The sequence below is a fragment of the Triturus cristatus genome, chromosome 11 (genome assembly GCF_964204655.1).
Source record: "Triturus cristatus chromosome 11, aTriCri1.1, whole genome shotgun sequence".
Classification (NCBI taxonomy): Eukaryota; Metazoa; Chordata; class Amphibia; order Caudata; family Salamandridae; genus Triturus; species Triturus cristatus.
In genome coordinates, this window is record NC_140594.1 from 321,072,305 (window position 1) to 321,094,191 (window position 21,887).

Below are 21,887 nucleotides of genomic sequence, written 5' to 3' on the forward strand. Positions count from 1 at the left end.
CTTGTTTTTTAAACTTGGATCGGGAAAAAACCTATACAATTTGCAAACTGAGAAGTCACTGGTAACAGCAAATGCACTGAAACGTTTTAAATGTAAGTATCAGAGGCAATCTGTGAAAATATTCCTGAAAAAATAAACACCAGTCAAAATAAAAAAATCTGCAAAAAGCTCTACTTTGGAGAGCATTAATGAGAATGTAGGGCTTGAAAAAAACAGGAAACAAAACACAAGGCAAAAAGGCTTAAACAAATACCGATTGTGCCGCCTTCGGCAGAACAATTAGGAAAATTGGGACCATCCATTAATGTTATACATGAAGTAAAATTTGCAAAAAGGCCTGAAAAGTTGCTTTCAAATTAACAAAATGTCCAGTGGAGATTTGTAAAGCTGAGGAGTTAATATAGAATCCCACAAATAATAACATCTTTTGTCAGATGACAACAGCAGCGCTAAGAAAATGAAGAAAGTTATTGGGTCTCTAAATTGATTTTGGATTCTGGAGCAGCTACATCATTTATAACAAATTAGTGTCAAACCCTTCTTTACCAGACTATTTAATATAATGTCGGTAGATAAATAGGCCGTTCCACAAAAGAAATTTTGATCATGATCTGTTTTAATCCTTTTGACATCTTAGTTTCCAAATAAAGATAGTTGTGAGGTGGCTGTCAATGATGATTTGGTACATAGTTTGTAGGAATGTGCTCTGTGTGGTAAATAAATGAAGGAGTTAAGTGACCTCCCTAAGAGTCACTAACAACACGTTTTGTATATTTCAGAATCTTTATTTTTACACATTATAAAGTCTCTAGCTTTGTAAAGCTACATACATCAAACGTATTTGATTAATTGATTAATTGACTGATTGATTAATTGGTGTCATTACCTTAGCATTGCAACCTGCTATCTTACTCACCATACACCAGCAATTCAACAGTCTGTTTCTGCGTCTTCAGGCTGAGCCAGTTTCTCACAAAACACGAGTAGTTTCCCTGGTAGGAGGGAGGTATTTGCAGCAGGGTGAAGTTCAGAAAGGTGTTGTTTGCACTGGCGAAGGTCTCTGGTGGGGACCCGAGTTGGGAGAACACCCAAGCCATGCTGGGATCTGGATATGAGTTGGTTGCACAGGCAAACTGAATAATAGAGTTCATGGGAGCATAAAATGTGCCATTGGGTAGGATCCTGGAAGGCGAGAGGCTCACAGTGGTATTTCTGGGACCAACTACGATTGAAGTAGAAAAAACAAAGCCATAAGAAAAAACTGTGGGCACTGTTATACACTTTCATCACAATCGCTGATGTGTCTAGCCAGAATGTATCCTTCCAAAAGTTAGTTCATTTGTAGGAAATCTAAATATTGGGCGAGTCCGAGCAAGAGCTGGTTGGCCAACATTTTACTTCTGACAAACATTCTTTGAAATATAAAGATTTAGTTTTCTGGTCTTCCTCTTAATCGGGTAAGAACACCAGTTTCGTTAGCATGCATGGAAAATTTGACCCTGCATTCGAGCATAAAATTGCTAAACCAGCTTGTGAATGGTCAATAGTCCAGGGTGACAAGGCATGAGAGACCCTCCAAGGAACTGGGCAGGAGAATAATTCAAAGATGGGAGGTTTCTAGTTTATCACTCTGAAACCAAGACGGAGATTATTGAGGAAAAAGGCAATAGAGCCTGTGCTCCAATACTGCTGGCATCAATCTTTGGCTAAGACGATTTTACAGCAGTAACAAAGATGGAGAACAGTTTGGAAGCACAGACAGGGCCGGACTGGCAGTAGCAGACACCGGGCATTTTCCCAGTGGGACGGAACGTTGGCGGACAGTTTCCGAGCGGTGGCGGCCAGTTTAGTTACTGGCGGCCGGTTTTGCAGCAGTGCTGCAATATCAGCCCCTGTAACAAAAGCGGCAGGAGTGTTAAAGCACCCTGCTGCAGTGCTAATTCGGCAGCAGTGCTTATAGCTAGCTCCCCTTCCCGGGCCGGTCCAGCTGAGTTGCTAGGGCTGCTATGTGTTCCCAGTCCGGCCCAGAGCACGGAAGAAAGACTAGATAGTTCTCGTGGAGAAAGCTAAGAAAACACACTGTAGGAATCCAAACTATTACACTGTTGGTTCTGATAACTTTTAGTGAACTGGCACAATCAGTTCATAAAACGTATGGTACCCTAACTTTCATGATATCACTGGTCCGTTTTGCAGATGTGACCAATCTGTAATGGAAAATACAAGTTAGAACAAATCATGTGACAGGATACCTTTTTCATATTTTAGAATCACTTACAGCAGAAAGATAATAGTAGAACGAAAGAATGTGCAGCTTACAGCTAACTGCACTTTTTCACAGGAAAATGTCTATCTAAAGAGACAGTGCTAAAGGCATGCAGTCTCGCTGAAAACAAAAGAGGAGATGAGTATGTGACATGCTATGTATGCCAAGCTACTGCGAGGTTAACAACAAGGCTTCAACAAGGCATCCTTAATTGCCCCTTACCCCTGTAGGTTGGTCCAGCCGAAGGCAATCTCTGTAAGAGGTGGTGGGGTGTACCAGATACATGAAAATACAACATTAACATCTTCAAAACAAAGAAACCCCCTTTCGGGTAAACCTTATTCACACAAATATGACTATGACTGATTACAATCAGCAACTGATATGCATACAGAGTGAGGATTCAATAGAATTTAAAGGAGAATATGCTAAAAATTGGGGTGTTTAAACGTGGTTCAAGAAAATTCACAATTTTGTTAGGACACATCAAAACAGTAAATCTTCAAACATAGTTCAGACCTAGCAAAAAACTCTGGACTGCAAACATGCTAAAAAAGATACTTCAAAAACCTATTTTTTCTCAAATAGATGGGATGACAAAAATTTCTTTAAAAAAACAACTAGACCGATGAGTGTGTCTAGGCTTGGACAAAAATAAAAGCCAATAAAAATTACATCTACATATTAAAGATCCGATTTGGAGTTTGGTCCTTTAACTTTAAATCAGGACCTACTTGTCAAATTACCATCACGCTTAGGAAATATTTGAGTTCAGAGATCTCTCTTGCAGGTAGAGATGGTACTCAAAGGTCGAGGATATGCAGAAAACTGTTCCTCAATGTGTTTATCTTCTGCTCAGTATGGCACTGTAGTGCTTAAATGGAGGACCCACCCATGTGTAGACCTAGTTGCCCCCTGTGTATCCAGCAGGCAAGGTTTTGTAGCATGAAATTATATTTCCACTAAAGCTTTGTACAGTCGAGGCCCCACCTGTGCTGAAAAGACTAATTGGGATCTTTGGGAGGTTGGTATGCCAACGTTCCACACTAAAGTTTGCTCCGGCCCATTTTAGTATCTCGCAATTATCTACTGGAACCCACTCTGGTCAGATGGAACTTTTTACTTGCCCAATAGCGTGGAGGGAAAAACACAATTATCAAAATTACTGTCCGCAATTTGCCATAATCAAGGACTCGAGACTTAATCTCTTGGCTCTCTGATTTTTATTATCAGCATAAAGATTTGAAGATACAAAGTCCTCAATACGAGGCACAACAAGTACATAGGCACTAACACAAATGCTACTCTACGAAGAATCCCCATACGGCTAAAAATAACTAAAAGTACAATCTCTAAAAGCATGAGGTAGAACACCACCAAGCAAATGTCGATACTAGGGACACTGAACCATACCATCTCTGTCCCTACTCTGCACTAGGTGACATCCCTACTTAGCAATCCCTTGAGACCCTCATCAGGTAAAGGTGTCAGAGTGAAACTTCCTAAGAAGTCTTCACTTAGAGAGCTTGGTCTAAGTTGCCCCCTCTATCCCTTCGCCTAGCCGTCCTCTGCTCTGGGCTGCTCTGATCTGCCTCCACCCTCGGGGCGCTGTCCCTAATACAGAACCCCAAGTCCCAGAACACGCCCTTTGCGCCTCCTCTTCTGCGGGGTCGACTTTCAGAAATTTTCCACAGAGCGCTGTCCAGTTCCATCGTCCATCGGTTGGCCTTGAGTCCCAGACGCCATCCGCACTAGGAGTTACGATTGGCACATTCCAATACACTCCCATGTCTGGCTTTTACTACATAAGTCAAATTGTGAAAAGAGCTTCTCTACTAACGAGCAACTGTCCTTGCACCTGGGGTGAGATCATGCAAGGCAGACATTCTTCACATCTTTTAAGTTGCAATTTACTACAGCCTAAAAACCTCTACTGAGATAAATCCCTTTTGGCCTATTGCCCTTGGCCAACATAAGAAAATACCAGGCCTTTCGCCTCAACGATATATGCGAATTCTGGCCACTACTTCGGTTACACAAGCATGTTTAAATCACAGTCTTGACATTTACGTCTTTCTTTCATGTGTGGTCAAACTAAACAGTCTACAGACACGAAGTCTAGGCTACACATTTCTAACACCACATTACTTCTCATGTAAGCTAAACTCTATACATTTCTCTAATACATTTACAATGTGCTTGTACATAGCTGGCACTTCTATTAAAATCGATATAGGTTATACAATTCGTAATACACTGCACACAAAATACCTGAGTACACATTTGGTTATATGCGGGTGCCGACTAACAGTGAATATAACGCACCCCTACAATTTTCAAACTTTTAAGCGCTACATCAGTTCCCCCCTTTGATGACATCCGTCATCACACCATTACATTTCCCTTCTTTAGGACTGATTTAAACCGCGCTAGTCATGACATTGCCATGTCGAACTCCCTCTAGTCGCTTAAGACTCTCATATTGCTGCTCCTGGAGCTTCGCCATCCTTTTCTCGTTTGCCTTAAGAGCTCTTTCAACTTTGCCTCCTTGATACCACTTCCATGCCTTCACGCATCCCCACAAACAAATCACACAAACCACAGCAATGATGATCGGCTTCAACACTGATCCCAGAAATCCTCTTCCCAGATTCGCAAACCAAGTTCCCACTCTTCCAAATCCTAATCCAATCTTCTCCCACACATTCTCCTCCGTCAAATCCATAATCTCCTTGTGAATAGTCGTGATGTTGTCTATGTACTTCCCTATCTCCTTCGTGTTGTCTGGAATATATGTACAGCATTCCTGAACCTTCAATAATTTGCAGACTCCGCCTTCTTTGGCTAATAACACGTCTAAAGCAAGGCGATTCTGCATAACCATATTCCGTATCGACAACATCTCTCCAGCCACCAACAACAAAGACCTCGCCGTGTTCATAGACAACTCATCAACTACAGTCGCCAACCTCCTGATCTTCACGTCATTCAACACCACACCCATACTAGGTATCATTGCTCCGTATATGTCCCCAATCACTGCACCGGCGTTTGTAGCCCTACGTTTCCTAGACTGTCGCTTCGTCTCTAACAACTCCAAATCCTCTGTGTGATAAATCTTCGGGAATATGATAGCCAAATAGCATATGCCATACCAATTTGCGGGTAGCCTGACATAAGCATTCTTCCCACATACATAATATACTGTCGGAATTACCTCTACTGGACCTACCATAAAATTCTTAGCAGAAGCCTCCACGGTGAAGGTCTGAGAACAAGTGCTATGTCCTACGTAGACCTTATCCGTATCGGATTGAGGCCGTCCAATACACAAATTCCCTCTCTGTACCTCATCTAACGCTATTGGTCCAGAACTCCCTTTGGATCTGTGAGCCCTCTCTTCGTCTGTCCAATCTACTGGACTATCTCCGGTGTGTCGTGTCTGGGTCAACTGTCTGTATCTGTCCTCTACTTGATCTATGAATTTCTTCTCTATTTCAGATACCGCACATGTCAGGTTATTCCTGTGAGCATGCGCCGTATCCAACTTCATAGTCGGTCTAAAATACTTCAGGAGTCTGTCCTCTTTCTTATTAGAATCATATTTGTTCAAATGCTTGATTGCTGGTACCTCAGGAAGTACCGTATCAAAATTTGAAAAGAAATACTCGAACTGTCTCCTGTCATAAAATAAACTGAGCAATAAACTACAAGAAATCCCATATGTCAATGGGAGATGATGATACTTGATACCTTCATCCACTGAAGCAGGCAACTGCATACACACATAGCAATCCTTCACATCCATCGCATCAACATACTCATACAGCAACCACGCGTTAAGCTTGAAATCACCCTTCGACAAATCCATGTGGAGTCTGCGATCATCCCTCAACTTCGATATTTCCTGCTCTCTAATACTGACACCACTCTGCCCTGGGGTAATAGGTGTGGGTGCTCCCTGAACCTTCCCCTCTTGCCTGTGAGCCACCATGTATGAACTTATCACTACCGCAAATATGGTGACTACCACAACTCCTATCAATGTGCCTATTATCAGTTTAGCCCTACGATGTGGGTTTGCAGGATCTGCCATCTTCGGAATGTACTCAGTGTCCAATACAGTCTCTGAAAGGGTATGTCTCCTTCTCATTAATGTCTCTTTCGTGAACTTAGGCAAACCTCCCTAACTTTTCTTCGTTCTATAACGGAAAAATCCCTAATTTTGTTCTTCTACTGCTCGGATCTAGGTTATCTTCTTCTCTGCTTGCAACCTTCTCAAATCAATCTAACATAAGCGCTGGCCCCAACAGTTCCAGGACTCCCTGCAATATTTCGAGCTTAAGGATGATCAGTTCTTGTGGATCTGGCACTGCTGTGAACGTCGGGAACTCTAAATTGTCCAAGATCATACCCCGAATGACACTCAGGAATGGCGGACTTGGAATATGAATCGTCAAAATTCCTTCGATCTCCAATCCCGGAACTTTCAGCAACACTTCCACCCTCTGGAGCGGGACACTGTTGTAACAATCGCCAGCAGTCTCACCGATTATGCCCCTTGTCAGGAAACCGGGAGTGTTTCCGCGTTTTCCCGATGTCAGGAATTCACGAACTACAAATCCCTGCATGCACTGGGGCGCATCCGACGACCCTGTCTATATAAGCACTTCCGCGGGAAGCGGACGGTGCTTGCCAATCAGAGAGCTTGTGGATGTTTGTGGCGGAAGGTGTTCCCCGCCGGATTCCAGCGAGAAGCATTTCAGCAGCCATCCCTGTGACGGGCCGTGTCCCGCGTTCCCGAGGAAGCCGAGAAGCATTTCAGCAGCCATCCCTGTGACGGGCCGTGTCCCGCGTTCCCGAGGAAGCCGAGAAGCATTTCAGCAGCCTTCCCTGTGACGGGCCGTGTCCCGCGTTTCCGAGGAAGCCAGCCCGATTCAGCGGCGAGCGAGACGCCGAGGTAATTGGGACGGTATATTCTTCAGCTATTCTGGTAAGCCACGAGTGTTGCTTTGTCAACATAACTTTGTTGACACCGTGAGAGACATTGTATATCCCGGATTACTTGTTCCCTCTTTGCCTGGACATGGTGGGGTCGGTGTAATGTAGACACGGACACTAGTGCCTCATTGCCGTCCTGCCTCGCAATTGGAAAGTATCCACGAAGTCCCGAGGAAGGGATTAACATTGGTTATTTCGAACTTTACTTTCGTTGTGACAGTGCACTTACGGAGGGCTCCCGGTTGGACCCATTCCGTCATTGGCTTGTGGGGGTGAGAGAGTATCACTCCCGAAGACCTAGTGCTTTTCTAGTGACATTGAAGTAGGGGACTGTGGAGTAACCCAGGAAAGGGTGTGTGCGGCTAAAGGCAGTTAAGGGAGAGTTCCGCAAGAAGAAAGGTAATTTCAGACATCTCCTTTCAGGCGGGTAGGCATAGTCCTGTGCCTTCACCACATTATATAGAGAGAAGTCTCCTGTTAACCGGTTCTCTCTCTCTCGTCCCATGTCTGCAGGTACTTATCTTCCCAGAGGAGATTACAACCCCGACCTTCATCCTGGAGAGTCCCTTTCCCTGGCCTCATCTATTTATGTTATCCACTTCCCTTTTTTCCCACAGACCTGATCTCACGCAGTTAGGTTACCTTCCGCTGCTGGGGAGTAGGTTTTTGGGAGTCAGGGACCTTCTCATCTATCGTCTCTGCTGGATTCTACATTGCAGGTTAGTGGCGGGTTATTGGCTTGGGCGCTACTGACAAACTGGCAGACCTGACAGATTGACAAGCCCACGTTTCCGCCCAGCCCAGACGATGGATACCAGTGTAGTGCTCACCTCTCTGCTGGACAGCCTGACGGCTCTACAGCAAGAGGTTCAGACATCCCGACAAGAAAATCAGAACATCCAGAGAGAAGTAAGCTCCTTGAGGAGAGAAGTGGCAGGTCTTTCTCGCAGGGGTCAGGGGGAGAGTTCGTACATTAGACCAGCAACCTTGCCCCCTCCTGTCTCTACCTCCACTAACCCGTCTCCTGTAGGGGGCTTTTTCACCACCCCTCATTCCCACGCATCTGCAGACACGGTTCCTACGGTTCACGTGGTACAGAATACCAGCATTCCGTTAGCCCCACCTGAACGCTTTTATGGGGATCCAAAAAAGTTCGAGACCTATTTAAATCAGTGTAGGCTTCATTTTCTCTGCAAACCTACAGTATTTCAGGGAGACGCAGCTAAAACGGCATTTATGATGTCTTATATGGGGGGCAACGCAGCCAGTTGGACCATCCCTCTGATGGAAAGAAACGATCCAGTCCTCCATAATTTCACGGAATTCTGCTTGGCCTTACGGAAACTGTTTGACAGGAAATCCCACATGCTGTCACTGGATCGTGAATTACTCACCTTACGACAGGGATCACAAGACCTGCTGTCCTACATAACAACGTTCAATCGGTTGGTGGTGGAGACCGAGTGGCCCCCTGACAAAAGACTAACCCTGTTTTATCAAGGACTCAGAGGGGAGCTCAAAGATGTACTAGCCCAAGTTGTGCAACTGCCACAAACGTGTGAAGAACTGATCGACTTAACCGTCCAATTGGATCATCGTCTCCTAGAGAGAAAAGGGGATAAGAACCGAGGGGAAAACCGATTTTCCTATACTCGGCCACGGAACGTCCCGGAAGAACCACCTAAATCCCCAGAGGGGGTGGAACCCATGCAACTAGGAGGTCTTCGAGGCCCTCTCACCCCAGAAGAGAGAGAAAAAAGACGAAAAATGAAACTGTGCCTCTACTGCGGCAAGAGCGGCCACTTCATACGAGAGTGCCGTGCTCGGACGCCAATCGGTAGCAAAACCCCAGTGTCTCGAGTACATGCTGCTATGAAACTGGACGAACCGACGGAAAACTAAAATGTCCAAATCAGGTTGAGGTCTCTGGTTTGGACGTTCCTAGTGTCATGATCTCATCGGTAATAGCCAATACCCTGCAAGCAGCTGTTGCCCATCTGAATATCGGGGTGTCTTTGTGGCTCACGCCCCAGAACATGTTGGAAGTAGATGCGCTGTTGGATTCTGGAGCCACAGGAAACTACATAGACCAGGAGTTTGCCCGGCAATTGGGGATCTCCCACGAAATGAAAGAGATTCCGGAGCATGTCAAGACAGTAGACGGAACAGCCCTTTCTTCCGGACCGGTGACATATCGGACACTGCCTCTGAGAATGACTATCAAGCCAGACCATCACGAGTATATCCAGTTCGACCTCATAGACGCCCCTCAATTTCGTCTAATCCTAGGAGTACCGTGGTTGACCTTACACGACCCTGACATCAGTTGGGCAGAGCGCACGGTGAAGTTGGCCTCCGTGTATTGCCAAGAACATTGCAAAAGTCTAGACAGTGAGGATCCTGAAGCAGGGGAAACACCGGCTGCTTATTTAGCGCTTGCCTGCGAGTCAGAACAGTCCAGTCGCTCCAGCACCCTGCCGGAAGACTACGGCATGTATCGCGATCTCTTCGATAAACAAAAGGCAACTACCCTTCCGCCTCATCGAGAGTACGATTGCCGCATTGAGTTGATACCAGGGGCACCCATTCCCTGCAGTAGAGTGTACTCCTTGACTGAGCCGGAAACCCTTTATCTCAAGAAATACCGCGAGGATAATCTGGCCTCCGGATTCATCAGACATTCCTCCTCTCCCGCTTCTTCGCCTCTTTTCTTCATTCCGAAGAAGGACTGCGAAGAATTGAGGACGTGTATTGACTACAGTGCATTGAATAGGATAACCATCAAGAACCGGTACCCACTCCCTCTCATACCGGTACTGTTGGACCAGTTAAAAGGGGCAAGATACTTTACCAAGCTTGATCTCCGAGGAGCCTACCACCTTGTCCGAGTTCGTAAAGGAGATGAGTGGAAGACCGCTTTCAGAACTAAGTTCGGTCTTTTTGAGTACCGGGTGATGCCCTTCGGGCTCTGCAACGCCCCGGCGGCTTTTCAGTTTTTCATGGATGAAGTACTGCGGGGTTATTTGGATACCTTCTGTGTAGTATACATAGATGATATCCTAATACATTCAGCAACATACCAGGAACACCTAACCCATGTTAAAGCGGTGTTAGCAAGATTACAACAACATTCTCTGTATGCTAAACTAGAGAAGTGCCTCTTTCATGTTCAGGAGGTCGCATTTTTGGGATACATCATCAACGCCCAAGGATTTCAAATGGAAACCTCTAAGGTAGAAGCCATCACTCAATGGCCTACTCCCCAGAATATCAAGGCTGTGCAAAGCTTCCTTGGGTTTGCCAACTTTTATCGGCGCTTTATCCAGGATTTTTCAAAGGTGATCCGCCCCATCTCTGGTTTGCTACGAAAAAACGTTCCTTTCAGGTGGGGAGAGGAAGCTGCGCGATCCTTCCAGGAGCTAAAGGACAAATTCACTCAAGCCCCCATCCTACGACATCCTGATACACGGCTCCCGTTTATACTGGAAACGGACGCTTCACAACACGCCGTGGGAAGGGTACTATCTCAGCGTCATCCTGAAACAGGACAAATACATCCTGTTGCGTTCTATTCCCGAAAACTTACTCCGTGTGAAGTCAATTACACCATCTCAGACAAGGAACTCCTGGCTATAAAGAGAGCGTGTGAGGAATGGAGACACTACCTCCTGGGGGCGCAGCACACGGTAGAGATTTACACGGATCATAGGAACTTGTTGTTTCTGAAGACAGCCAGAGCTCTGACCCCTCGTCAATTACGCTGGACCTTGTTCTTCTCGGACTACGATTTCGTTATCAAATACCGGCCTGGACCCCAAAACGGGAAAGCGGATGCCCTTTCTCGCTTGGGAGAAGCAGACAACAACATCTCCCCGAACGTAGATCCACCACCGTGTATAATCACCGAGAACAAGCAACCCCGACCTACAATAGCTCTTCTCACCTCTTCCGACTTCCTCGAAGATGTGAAGGTGTCGTTAGCAGAGGTCGACGTGCAAGCCTGGATTCAAGAAGAACCCGAAATCAGGTCGGAAGTTGAGGAGTTGGCCTATCGCTACCAGGCGCTGTACATTCCTCATCCCAGTCAACAGCAGCAGGTTTTGCAATGGGCTCACGACTCTGTTTTGGGCGGACATCTCGGAACCTATAAGACTATCGCTTGTGTGGAACGATCTTTTTGGTGGCCAGACCTGCGAAAAGACATTCATGACTACGTGAAGAATTGTGCTATTTGTGTGCAAGGCAAGGCCAGACATGTGAAACCAGTAGGGCTACTACGGTCCTTGCCTATTCCCCCACGACCATGGCACACAATATCAATGGATTTTGTAGTTGAAATGCCCCCCAGCGATGGGAAGACAGTGATATTGGTGCTGATTGATCATTTGACCAAGATGGGTCACTTCATTGCCTTGGGACGGTTACCCACATCCCAGGAACTAGCTGGGGTTTTTCTACAGCATGTGATCCGAGCTCATGGAATACCGAATGTCTTAATTACTGATAGGGGGACACAATTCACCTCCCGTTTTTGGAAGGCTCTCTGCAAAACATTGGACATCGATGCGCGTCTTTCATCCAGTTACCACCCCCAAACAGATGGCAAAACAGAACGCCTAAATCAAACCATGGAACAATATCTCCGTTGCTTTTCTTTGCAAAATGCCATACACTGGCCTACCTTGTTATGGATGGCGGAGTTCGCATACAACAACGCCACACATGCCACCTTGGGTTGTTCCCCGTTTTATTGTAATTATGGTCATCACCCCAACATGCTCCCGTTTGAATGGCCAGTCAAAACCCCCGTACCCAGTATCCAAGAACATCATGCACACCTCAGGGCCGTATTAACAGAAGCTAAACAAAATCTAGCAGATGCCCAGGCCACTCAAAAGACCTATGCAGACAGAAAGAGAACAAGAGAACCCGAGTATCAGGTGGGGGACAAGGTGTGGCTGTCGACAAAAAATCGACACTTAAGGGGAGTGAATACATTTAAGCCCAGATTCGTGGGACCCTATAGTGTAGAAGAAATCATCAACCCAGTAGCCCTGCGACTGTCCTTACCTAGGGCCTGGAAACTCCACCCTGTCTTCCATGTCTCTCTTCTTCAACCCTGTCTCCCCAGCACTAGATTACCAGCAAAACCGCTGCCCCTAGAGATAGAGGGTCAGGAGGAGTATGAGGTGCGAGAAATCCTGGATTCCAAGTTGGTCCGGGGGAGGGTGCAATATCTCGTGGACTGGGAAGGTTTTGGGGTGGAAGAGAGAACCTGGGAACCGGAGGAGCATTTGCATTGCCCAGAGCTGGTAGAACGGTTTCATGAAGAAAACCCAGGTAAACCGGGTCGACCGCCGAGTCGTCGGTCCTTGAGAAGGGGTACTGTAACAATCGCCAGCAGTCTCACCGATTATGCCCCTTGTCAGGAAACCGGGAGTGTTTCCGCGTTTTCCCGATGTCAGGAATTCACGAACTACAAATCCCTGCATGCACTGGGGCGCATCCGACGACCCTGTCTATATAAGCACTTCCGCGGGAAGCGGACGGTGCTTGTCAATCAGAGAGCTTGTGGATGTTTGTGGCGGAAGGTGTTCCCCGCCGGATTCCAGCGAGAAGCATTTCAGCAGCCATCCCTGTGACGGGCCGTGTCCCGCGTTCCCGAGGAAGCCGAGAAGCATTTCAGCAGCCATCCCTGTGACGGGCCGTGTCCCGCGTTCCCGAGGAAGCCGAGAAGCATTTCAGCAGCCTTCCCTGTGACGGGCCGTGTCCCGCGTTTCCGAGGAAGCCAGCCCGATTCAGCGGCGAGCGAGACGCCGAGGTAATTGGGACGGTATATTCTTCAGCTATTCTGGTAAGCCACGAGTGTTGCTTCGTCAACATAACTTTGTTGACACCGTGAGAGACATTGTATATCCCGGATTACTTGTTCCCTCTTTGCCTGGACATGGTGGGGTCGGTGTAATGTAGACACGGACACTAGTGCCTCATTGCCGTCCTGCCTCGCAATTGGAAAGTATCCACGAAGTCCCGAGGAAGGGATTAACATTGGTTATTTCGAACTTTACTTTTCGTTGTGACAGTGCACTTACGGAGGGCTCCCGGTTGGACCCATTCCGTCATTGGCTTGTGGGGGTGAGAGAGTATCACTCCCGAAGACCTAGTGCTTTTCTAGTGACATTGAAGTAGGGGACTGTGGAGTAACCCAGGAAAGGGTGTGTGCGGCTAAAGGCAGTTAAGGGAGAGTTCCGCAAGAAGAAAGGTAATTTCAGACATCTCCTTTCAGGCGGGTAGGCGTAGTCCTGTGCCTTCACCACATTATATAGAGAGAAGTCTCCTGTTAACCGGTTCTCTCTCTCTCGTCCCATGTCTGCAGGTACTTATCTTCCCAGAGGAGATTACAACCCCGACCTTCATCCTGGAGAGTCCCTTTCCCTGGCCTCATCTATTTATGTTATCCACTTCCCTTTTTTCCCACAGACCTGATCTCACGCAGTTAGGTTACCTTCCGCTGCTGGGGAGTAGGTTTTTGGGAGTCAGGGACCTTCTCATCTATCGTCTCTGCTGGATTCTACATTGCAGGTTAGTGGCGGGTTATTGGCTTGGGCGCTACTGACAAACTGGCAGACCTGACAACTGTTGACCAATGTCATCGACCTCAATCTTCCCGTGCTCGGTAACCCTGGCATCAGTCACTTGGTATGCCCACTCTGGTGAAGCGTACTTCCGACTTGGCACTCGAGTTCTCTTGGACCTCCTCACACTACCTTGAGGATTCTCCTCGTCTCCTGATTCTTCTTCTGGTTCTTCCGAAACTGGTGCAAGGTCTGTGTCTGGAGCCAACCTCAGGTTTACCCGGTTCTGCCTTGCGGGCCAAACCTTTTCTGCTTCGGTGGCACCTCCGGTCTTCTCTCCGATACCCTGTGCACTGACTTCCTCTTCTTCGGCAGAACTTGATTCTGTACTACCCACTGCACCTCTCGCTCCTTCGCCGGTTTCTGGGTCAGTACTTCTTTCACGTTCTTCCCCAACTCGATTCAGTGCACCATCAGCCGCTTCAGCAACCCTTACAGCTTGACTGGCCCTCTCAGGAGGCTCTGTCGGCTCACTGGGATCTTGGTTCTCGAGAGGGGCTGTATCTTCCAAGGGTGCTGGAACTCTACGGGTATGAGAAGCATGCACCCAGTTCGGTAAACCTCCACACTTGACGGCTGTGTTCGTGACAAGAATCACTTGGAAAGGGCCACGCCACCTAGCATCCAAACAACTCTTCCTCACGTGCTTTCGGACTAGGACCCAATCGCCTGGGTCCAAGTCGTGGCACCTGTCACTCGCAGCTGGAACCGTTGCTGTCTGCACCTGCTGAGACACAGAACGGACCACGTCAGCAAGGCCTTTACAATAGTCCAGGATCATATCATCAGTGATATTTATCAGAGCAGTAGCAGGTATTGCAGGCAAACGCATCGCTCTTCCCATGAGGATTTCATGGGGTGACAACCCAGTTCTTCTATCAGGCACACTTCGAAGGCTCATAAGGACCAAAGGTAATGCATCAGGCCATTTCAGAGACGTAGACGAACACACTTTCGCCATCCGAGCCTTCAGAGTTCCATTCACCTGCTCCACTATCCCTGAAGCTTCTGGTCTATAGCTACAGTGTAACTTCTGATCTATATTCAAAGCGGCACAAAGCAACTTCATAACTTCGCTGTGGAAATGAGTTCCTCTGTCCGATTCAAAGGACGTCGGGAACCCGTACCTTGGAATGAGTTCTCGCAATAATAGTTTCGCTACTGTGAGTGTGTCACATCTGCGTGTAGGGTATGCCTCCACCCACCTGGAAAAGACACATACTATCACTAATATGTACCTCAACCCATTACACTTCGGCATTTCGACAAAATCCAACTGCATCCTATTGAAAGGTCCCCCTGACCTCCCTATGTGGCTTAACGTCACAGCAGTTCTTCTCCCTACATTCATCTGTTGACAAGTGACACACCTCTGGCACACAGTTTCAGCCACTGCACGAAACTTTGGGTTGTACCAAGTCTGACGAAACACTCTCATCATGGCATCCCTACCCAGATGTACAGCACCATGTATCAACCTCGCCATGGGATTCAACAAACTTTCCGGCAACACTGCTCGTCCATCATTCGAAACCCATATATCCACATCTCCCTTCTCACATCCAGCTCGTATCCAGCTGTCGCGTTCCTGATCCGAGACCCCTTCCTGAAGCTGTTTCAGTTCCTCCCATGAGTCTGCCATTGCTAACATCTGACCGTACACCACCTCCTCCCCAGTTTCCTCAATGTGGGTCTCAGTGAAGTTGCATCCCTGTTCTGCACAAAATCGGGCTACTTCATCAGCGTAGTTGTTTCCCAACGAGACAAAATCACTTCCCTTCGTGTGTGCAGCACATTTAACAACAGCAATTTCATCAGGACCTTGCAATGCTTTTAACAGTTTCCGTACATGATCACCATTTCTTATGGGAGAACCTGAAGACGTCATAAACCCTCTCTGGGACCATAGCTGTCCGAAGTCATGAACCACACCAAACCCATACTGGCTGTCCGTGTAAATAGTTACACGGATCTTTTCCGCTGCCAAACAGGCACGAGTCAGAGCAATGAGCTCAGCCACCTGCGCGGGGTGTACTCCTTCTAAACAAGCGGCTTCAACCACACCCGTGATGGTGCATACAGCAAACGCTGCTCTCAATCGACCGACACTGTCTCTTAAACATGAACCGTCCACAAAGAAAATCTCATCTGACACTGGGAGCGGTTCATCGACAATGTCAGGTCTCGGTTTGGTGCATAGTTCCGTAACGTCGAGACAATCATGGTCCTCACAATCTTCATTATCATCTATAATTGGAACAGGTAACAATGTAGCAGGATTTAAAACAGCACACCTCTTCAATGTCACATTATCGGCTGCAAGGATAACTTGCTCATAACGAGTCAGCCTATTATTCGTGAGGTGCTGTGTTTTAGTCCTAGTCATCAACAGTTCAACAGAATGTGGCACATGTACAGTAAGAGGATGCCCCATCACAATGCTCTCACATCTCTCGATGCTGACACCTGTTGCCGCAACGGATCTGATACATCCGGGCAACGCAGAGGCTACTGGATCTAAAGTAGCCGAGAAATAAGCAACTGGTCTACGGACACCTCCATGATTCTGGGTTAACACTGCTAATGCGCAACCTTCTCTTTCGCAGCAGAACAATGCAAATGCCTTGTTATAATCCGGCATTCCCAACGCAGGAGCGCTACATAAGGCTTCTCTCAGCCTCAGAAATGATTTCAAACAGTCGTCGTCCCATGGTACCGGATCACTTACATCCTTTCGCGTCAGCCGCTGTAAAGGCTTAGCTTCAAAGGAAAAGTTTGGGATCCACTGGCGGCAATAGCCCACCATTCCCAAAAACATTCTGACTTCCCTCTGCGTCGAGGGAACTGGCATTCTCAGAATCGCATCAATGCGATCTGGAGACACCTTCCTTTTACCCTTCTCGATTCTGTGCCCCAAACACTGTACCTCAGGTAAACAGTATTGCAGCTTGTTTGGAGACACCTTGTGACCATTCTCTCCCAGGAAATTCAACAACGCAATGGTATCGACCCTGCAAGCGTCTTCTGTCTCTGACGCGACAAGCAGGTCGTCAATGTATTGCATCAAAACAGAGTTTTTCGGCAACACAAGACCTTCAAGATTCTTCTTTAAGAGCTGATTGAAAATCGATGGGCTCTCCGTATACCCCTGTGGGATACGGCACCACGTTAATATACGATTCTCTAGCCTAAATGCAAAAAGAAATCTACTCTCTTCATGCAGGGGAATCGAAAAGAATGCCTGACACAAGTCAATCACTGTGAACCATCCAGCTTCGCATGGGATCTGGAACAGTATCACAGATGGATTCGGTACCACTGGACAACATGGAACAACTATGTCGTTTATTTTCCGCAGGTCTTGCACTATCCTGAACTTCCCACTTGGTTTCTGCAATCCCATAATGGGCGAGTTACATGGACTACCCATGATCTCCACCAGTATTCCCTGCCTAATCATATACTCGATCACAGGTTTGATCCCAGCAATCGTTTCAGGCGACAGTTTATACTGAGGTGTTCTCGGGAATTCCGCGTTTGGCTTAACCTGTATCTTCACTGGTTCCACTCCCCTGACTAAGCCGATCTCCTCTCCGCTTAGATCCCACACATCGGTCGATACAGACTCCCTCAAATCCGGTGGAAGCTCCTCCACCGTCAAAGCCGGGTACATTTCCACGCACACCCGCTGATTTGCAACCTTAAAGGTCGCGTCATCATCTCTTGTCTGTACCTCTACTCCCCTCGGGGTACAGTAGATTGTGCAATTGAGCTTACACAATAAATCTCTTCCCAACAGACAAACAGGACTAGAATCGCACACCACGAACTGATGTCGATCCCTAAAGTTCCCTATCCTGACTGGAATCGGTTCTGTCAAGGGGCTAACTAGTCTCTTATTCGCCACTCCAACCACTTGTATACTTTCTCCAGAAAGGGCTACCCCCGGAACTACTGCTGATCTTATGGTTGACCTGGTAGCCCCCGTATCTACCAAAAAGGTGGTAGGGCGTCCATCGAGTTCTGCTTCTACAAAGGGTCCTCTCTGATCTACCTCTAGTATGGCCCTAAGTATGCAATCATCATCCTGACCTAGACTTAACTGCGCCAGCAAATCTGCATCCCTCTCCTCTCCCACTTCGAACATGGGCATCTGCAAATAAGTCCGAGCTCCCTGCTGTATGTTCTGCATCCTGGGTGGCTGGGGAACCTGCACCTGCGAGACGCCGGTCCCCCCTTGCATCATTCTCGGTACAGTCACCGTCTGTACCTGTTCCGCCCCAGGGACCTGACCCATTCCTCCCTCCATCTGTGGCTGATTATAGGGGTTCAAGGGACACTCGCGCCTCCAGTGTCCCACCTGGTGACACTGGTGACAAGCCGTCGTCTTTTTCAAGATTGCTACATCTATGCCTGTTCTAGGGTCCACGGGCCTCGGCCTTCCCTGACCCTGCACATTCTGATTCCCTGTCTGATAATTTCCCTGTCTCCGCACCACTGGACCCCCATTCGGCGGTCCCTGAGCCGCTTGCATCTGAATGAGCAATAGGTTATCCTTCATCTTCTTGTGCTTTGACTCAATCTCATCGGTGCAGTACCTGGCGTACCGCAAGATCTCATCTACAGGCTTATTCTGCCAACAGATCAAATGCTGCTGTATCATAAGACTGACCTCGGGCTTCAAACCCAGCACGAACTTAGACACAAACTGTCCCATGTCCTTCGTTTCCAGCTCATCTAGGCCACTGTACTGCTTAAAAGCCTTCAAAAGTCTCTCATAAAATTCATGTACTGTCTCCTTTGGCTACTGCACTGTCCTGTCTATCTTCACCCAATCAATGTCTTGGGGTGAAACCTTCGATTTCAACCAGGTAATTACTTTATCGTACAGCCTCATTACCACGGGTGACGGACCATTTGTGATCAGGTTCCTATCAGGCTCATAGTCCGGCCAATCAACAGCAATTTTGCATGCGTTCCACAGATCTCCTGGAACTACAATATCGAATAAGGTGTTCAGGTCTATCCACAACACCTTCGAAATCTTAACAAATCGCTCGACTTGCTTGTACCACTCTGCAGGCTTCTCCCTGAGCCTGGGAAAATCATTCGTAAATGATGCCAAATCCCCCCTGCTCCATGGTACATGCACATATCCTCCATTCGCCACTTCCCTAAGGGGAAAGGTCTTCGCTAATAGCAACCCCTCTGCCGGAGTTCCTCCTTCCGCTCCCTTTGAGGTCTTTTTCTTTGACCATTTCTCTTCCCATTTATCAAGCGTCAACCATGGCCGCATGGCTAGGACCAGTTCTCTAGTATGTGACCTCAGTCCAACAACCCTCTTCTCCTCTAACTCCCGCTCAGTATAATGCATCCTATGACTTCCTTGCAACGCTCTAGTCTTGGACAAATCCACACCATAATCTTTCGCCAATCCCCGCAACTTCTCGTGTGCCATTCGTGCTTTCCGCGTCACATCCTTCGCCACGAAAAACAGGTCGTCTGGATTATAGGATACTATCCTCTCAAGAGGTAGACTTCCATATATAATTTCATCTGCCTCTGCCTTAAGCCTTACTACGTCTGTCATCCCTGCCTTCAAGGCTCCTTTCAACACCTGACAACTTGCTCCACGTCCCTCATCATATTTGCATTCTGGTTCCTTCTCTCTCCTCTCTTCTGGCGTTTCTATGGGAGCAGAATAGCTCTGAAAGCCAACTGGAGTTGTCCCCGCTTGACCCATATTCCAGCTCATTTGCTTCTTTGGCGGTACCCATGACCTTAAATCTGATCTCGACTCCATCAGAGTCCTCGGCCTCGCCGATCTCTCATCCTCTTTGCCCCTAGATGTGTCTGACACTGCTGCTAAGGGTGTACTCCATTGTACAGGGCTTGGAGGTCGGGCCGTTGCCCCTTCCAACTCACTTTCCCCACTTTCTCTCCTAGTTCTTTCTGTCTCTCTTTCGGACCTCTCTCTCGCCTCTGATTCCGGACTGTATATTGACACAATCGGTCCAATGGTGACCGGTACCCTCAAAGCATCCGGTAACCTCATCTCTCTTTCGATCCTCCCGCTGGTCTCCGACTGACCCTGCGAACTCGCTGCGTCAAACGAAACCAACCCTTCCACTCGGGTCTCAGGCTGGATTGTTACCCTTCTAGTTTCCCCCCTCCCACCCCACCTATCATCCACTTCATCTGGATTATAAGGGGGTGGTCTCTCGTCTAGCAATCTTTGCAATACCCCATCATCGGAATCACTATCTTCCTCTTGTGCCTTCTCCTGTGCTTTCACATGGCGTATCCCCGTCGAATCTATTATTACGGGATACAGTTTCGCTTCCTCAATTGTCTGCACTCTCCATCTTTTCTCCGCTGCGTCCCACTTGGCATCCTGAAATGCCCTAATCGACTTCCTCATCCTCTCCTGACTTCTTCCCTTTTCCTTATCATGCGCTGCTCTAATCCACGCATGTAATGCTTCGAACTGTGCTGGTCTTGGCAAGGGTCTTAAGGACCCCATCACCGTCTTCAGTTGGTACAGCACCGCTAATCTAAATGAGCCATACCTCGGGAAAGCTAATTCCCCTTCACCTTGTGTAACCTTGTGCCAATTCTCGATCCAAACTATAGTATGTAACCCAACATTCTGTGCCATGTAATGTGCCGGGGTATCCTCGGGAGGGGCTTCTTCTTCCCCACGAACAACCACATGCTTATCACCTCTACACAACTCTCGCAAAGCCCTAAGACACTTCATGATGAGCAAATTCGATCTCGCGCTCTATTTACTTCTTGTTCTCAAATCCTCCAATAACAGCGCGACTCACACCAACCGGCCTATCACAGCGCGACACCCTCTGACGTCACCGTCCTTCGTTCGCAGCAGTTCCCTTCTCCAAACTCGTTCACGCTTACTCACGTCCCATTCATACACTGAAATAACCAATTAAGTTATTTCTCTGGCTGTCCGTCCACAGCCTCCGACTGTTCGTCCACAGTCTCTCGACCTAGTTGACCTCGATTGGCGCCCGTCTGCCCCCATCCGGCCAGACAAATCGCCTCTGATAGGTTACAAACACTCCGATCTGCACACCACAACCCACGACCAGCGTTAAGTTGCCATACACACACGCATTCGCTCACCCTATCTCGGTCCAGGTGATAGATGGTACCTCACGATCTCCTTTGGGTGGTCAACAAAATCTATCTCAGGTGTCTTCTACACCACAATTCCCGGGCTGCGCGCGCTCACAGCCTGATCTCACAATCACACGACATACACAACAACTCCGCAAGACATCACACAACAAATCAACACCGCAATCTACAACATCTCATTATGTTCATACTCACTCCTGGAACTGCTGCTTTCTGCCGCGCTGCTACTCGCCGTCGATGCTCATCTGCTGCCGTCTGCTGCTCGCGATCTGATGATTCAGCATCACTTATCGTCTCTGGGCCTCAAGGGTCACTTATCCTTATCTAATCTTCCCTCGCTATCAGAAAGAAACCATCCTCGTTTGCTACCAACTGCTCCGGCCCATTTTAGTATCTCGCAATTATCTACTGGAACCCACTCTGGTCAGATGGAACTTTTTACTTGCCCAATAGCGTGGAGGGAAAAACACAATTATCAAAATTACTGTCCGCAATTTGCCATAATCAAGGACTCGAGACTTAATCTCTTGGCTCTCTGATTTTTATTATCAGCATAAAGATTTGAAGATACAAAGTCCTCAATACGAGGCACAACAAGTACATAGGCACTAACACAAATGCTACTCTACGAAGAATCCGCATACGGCTAAAAATAACTAAAAGTACAATCTCTAAAAGCATGAGGTAGAACACCACCAAGCAAATGTCGATACTAGGGACACTGAACCATACCATCTCTGTCCCTACTCTGCACTAGGTGACATCCCTACTTAGCAATCCCTTGAGACCCTCATCAGGTAAAGGTGTCAGAGTGAAACTTCCTA

General features: G+C 47.6%; 1 protein-coding gene across 3 annotated transcripts in view; it reads right to left on the reverse strand.

The window, feature by feature from the left end:
• The window catches only part of VSIG10 (V-set and immunoglobulin domain containing 10), a 239,837-nt gene that overhangs the window by 79,288 nt on the left and 138,662 nt on the right, over positions 1–21,887 (reverse strand). For 2 of the 3 annotated variants that reach the window (XM_085634496.1, XM_085634497.1), the window contains exon 3: positions 917–1,222. The exons of the other annotated variant lie outside the window; for it this stretch is intronic. In XM_085634496.1, the coding sequence (XP_085490622.1) occupies positions 917–1,222 (306 nt within the window). The remainder of the gene's footprint in view (positions 1–916; positions 1,223–21,887) is intronic. 3 annotated transcript variants of the gene reach the window in all.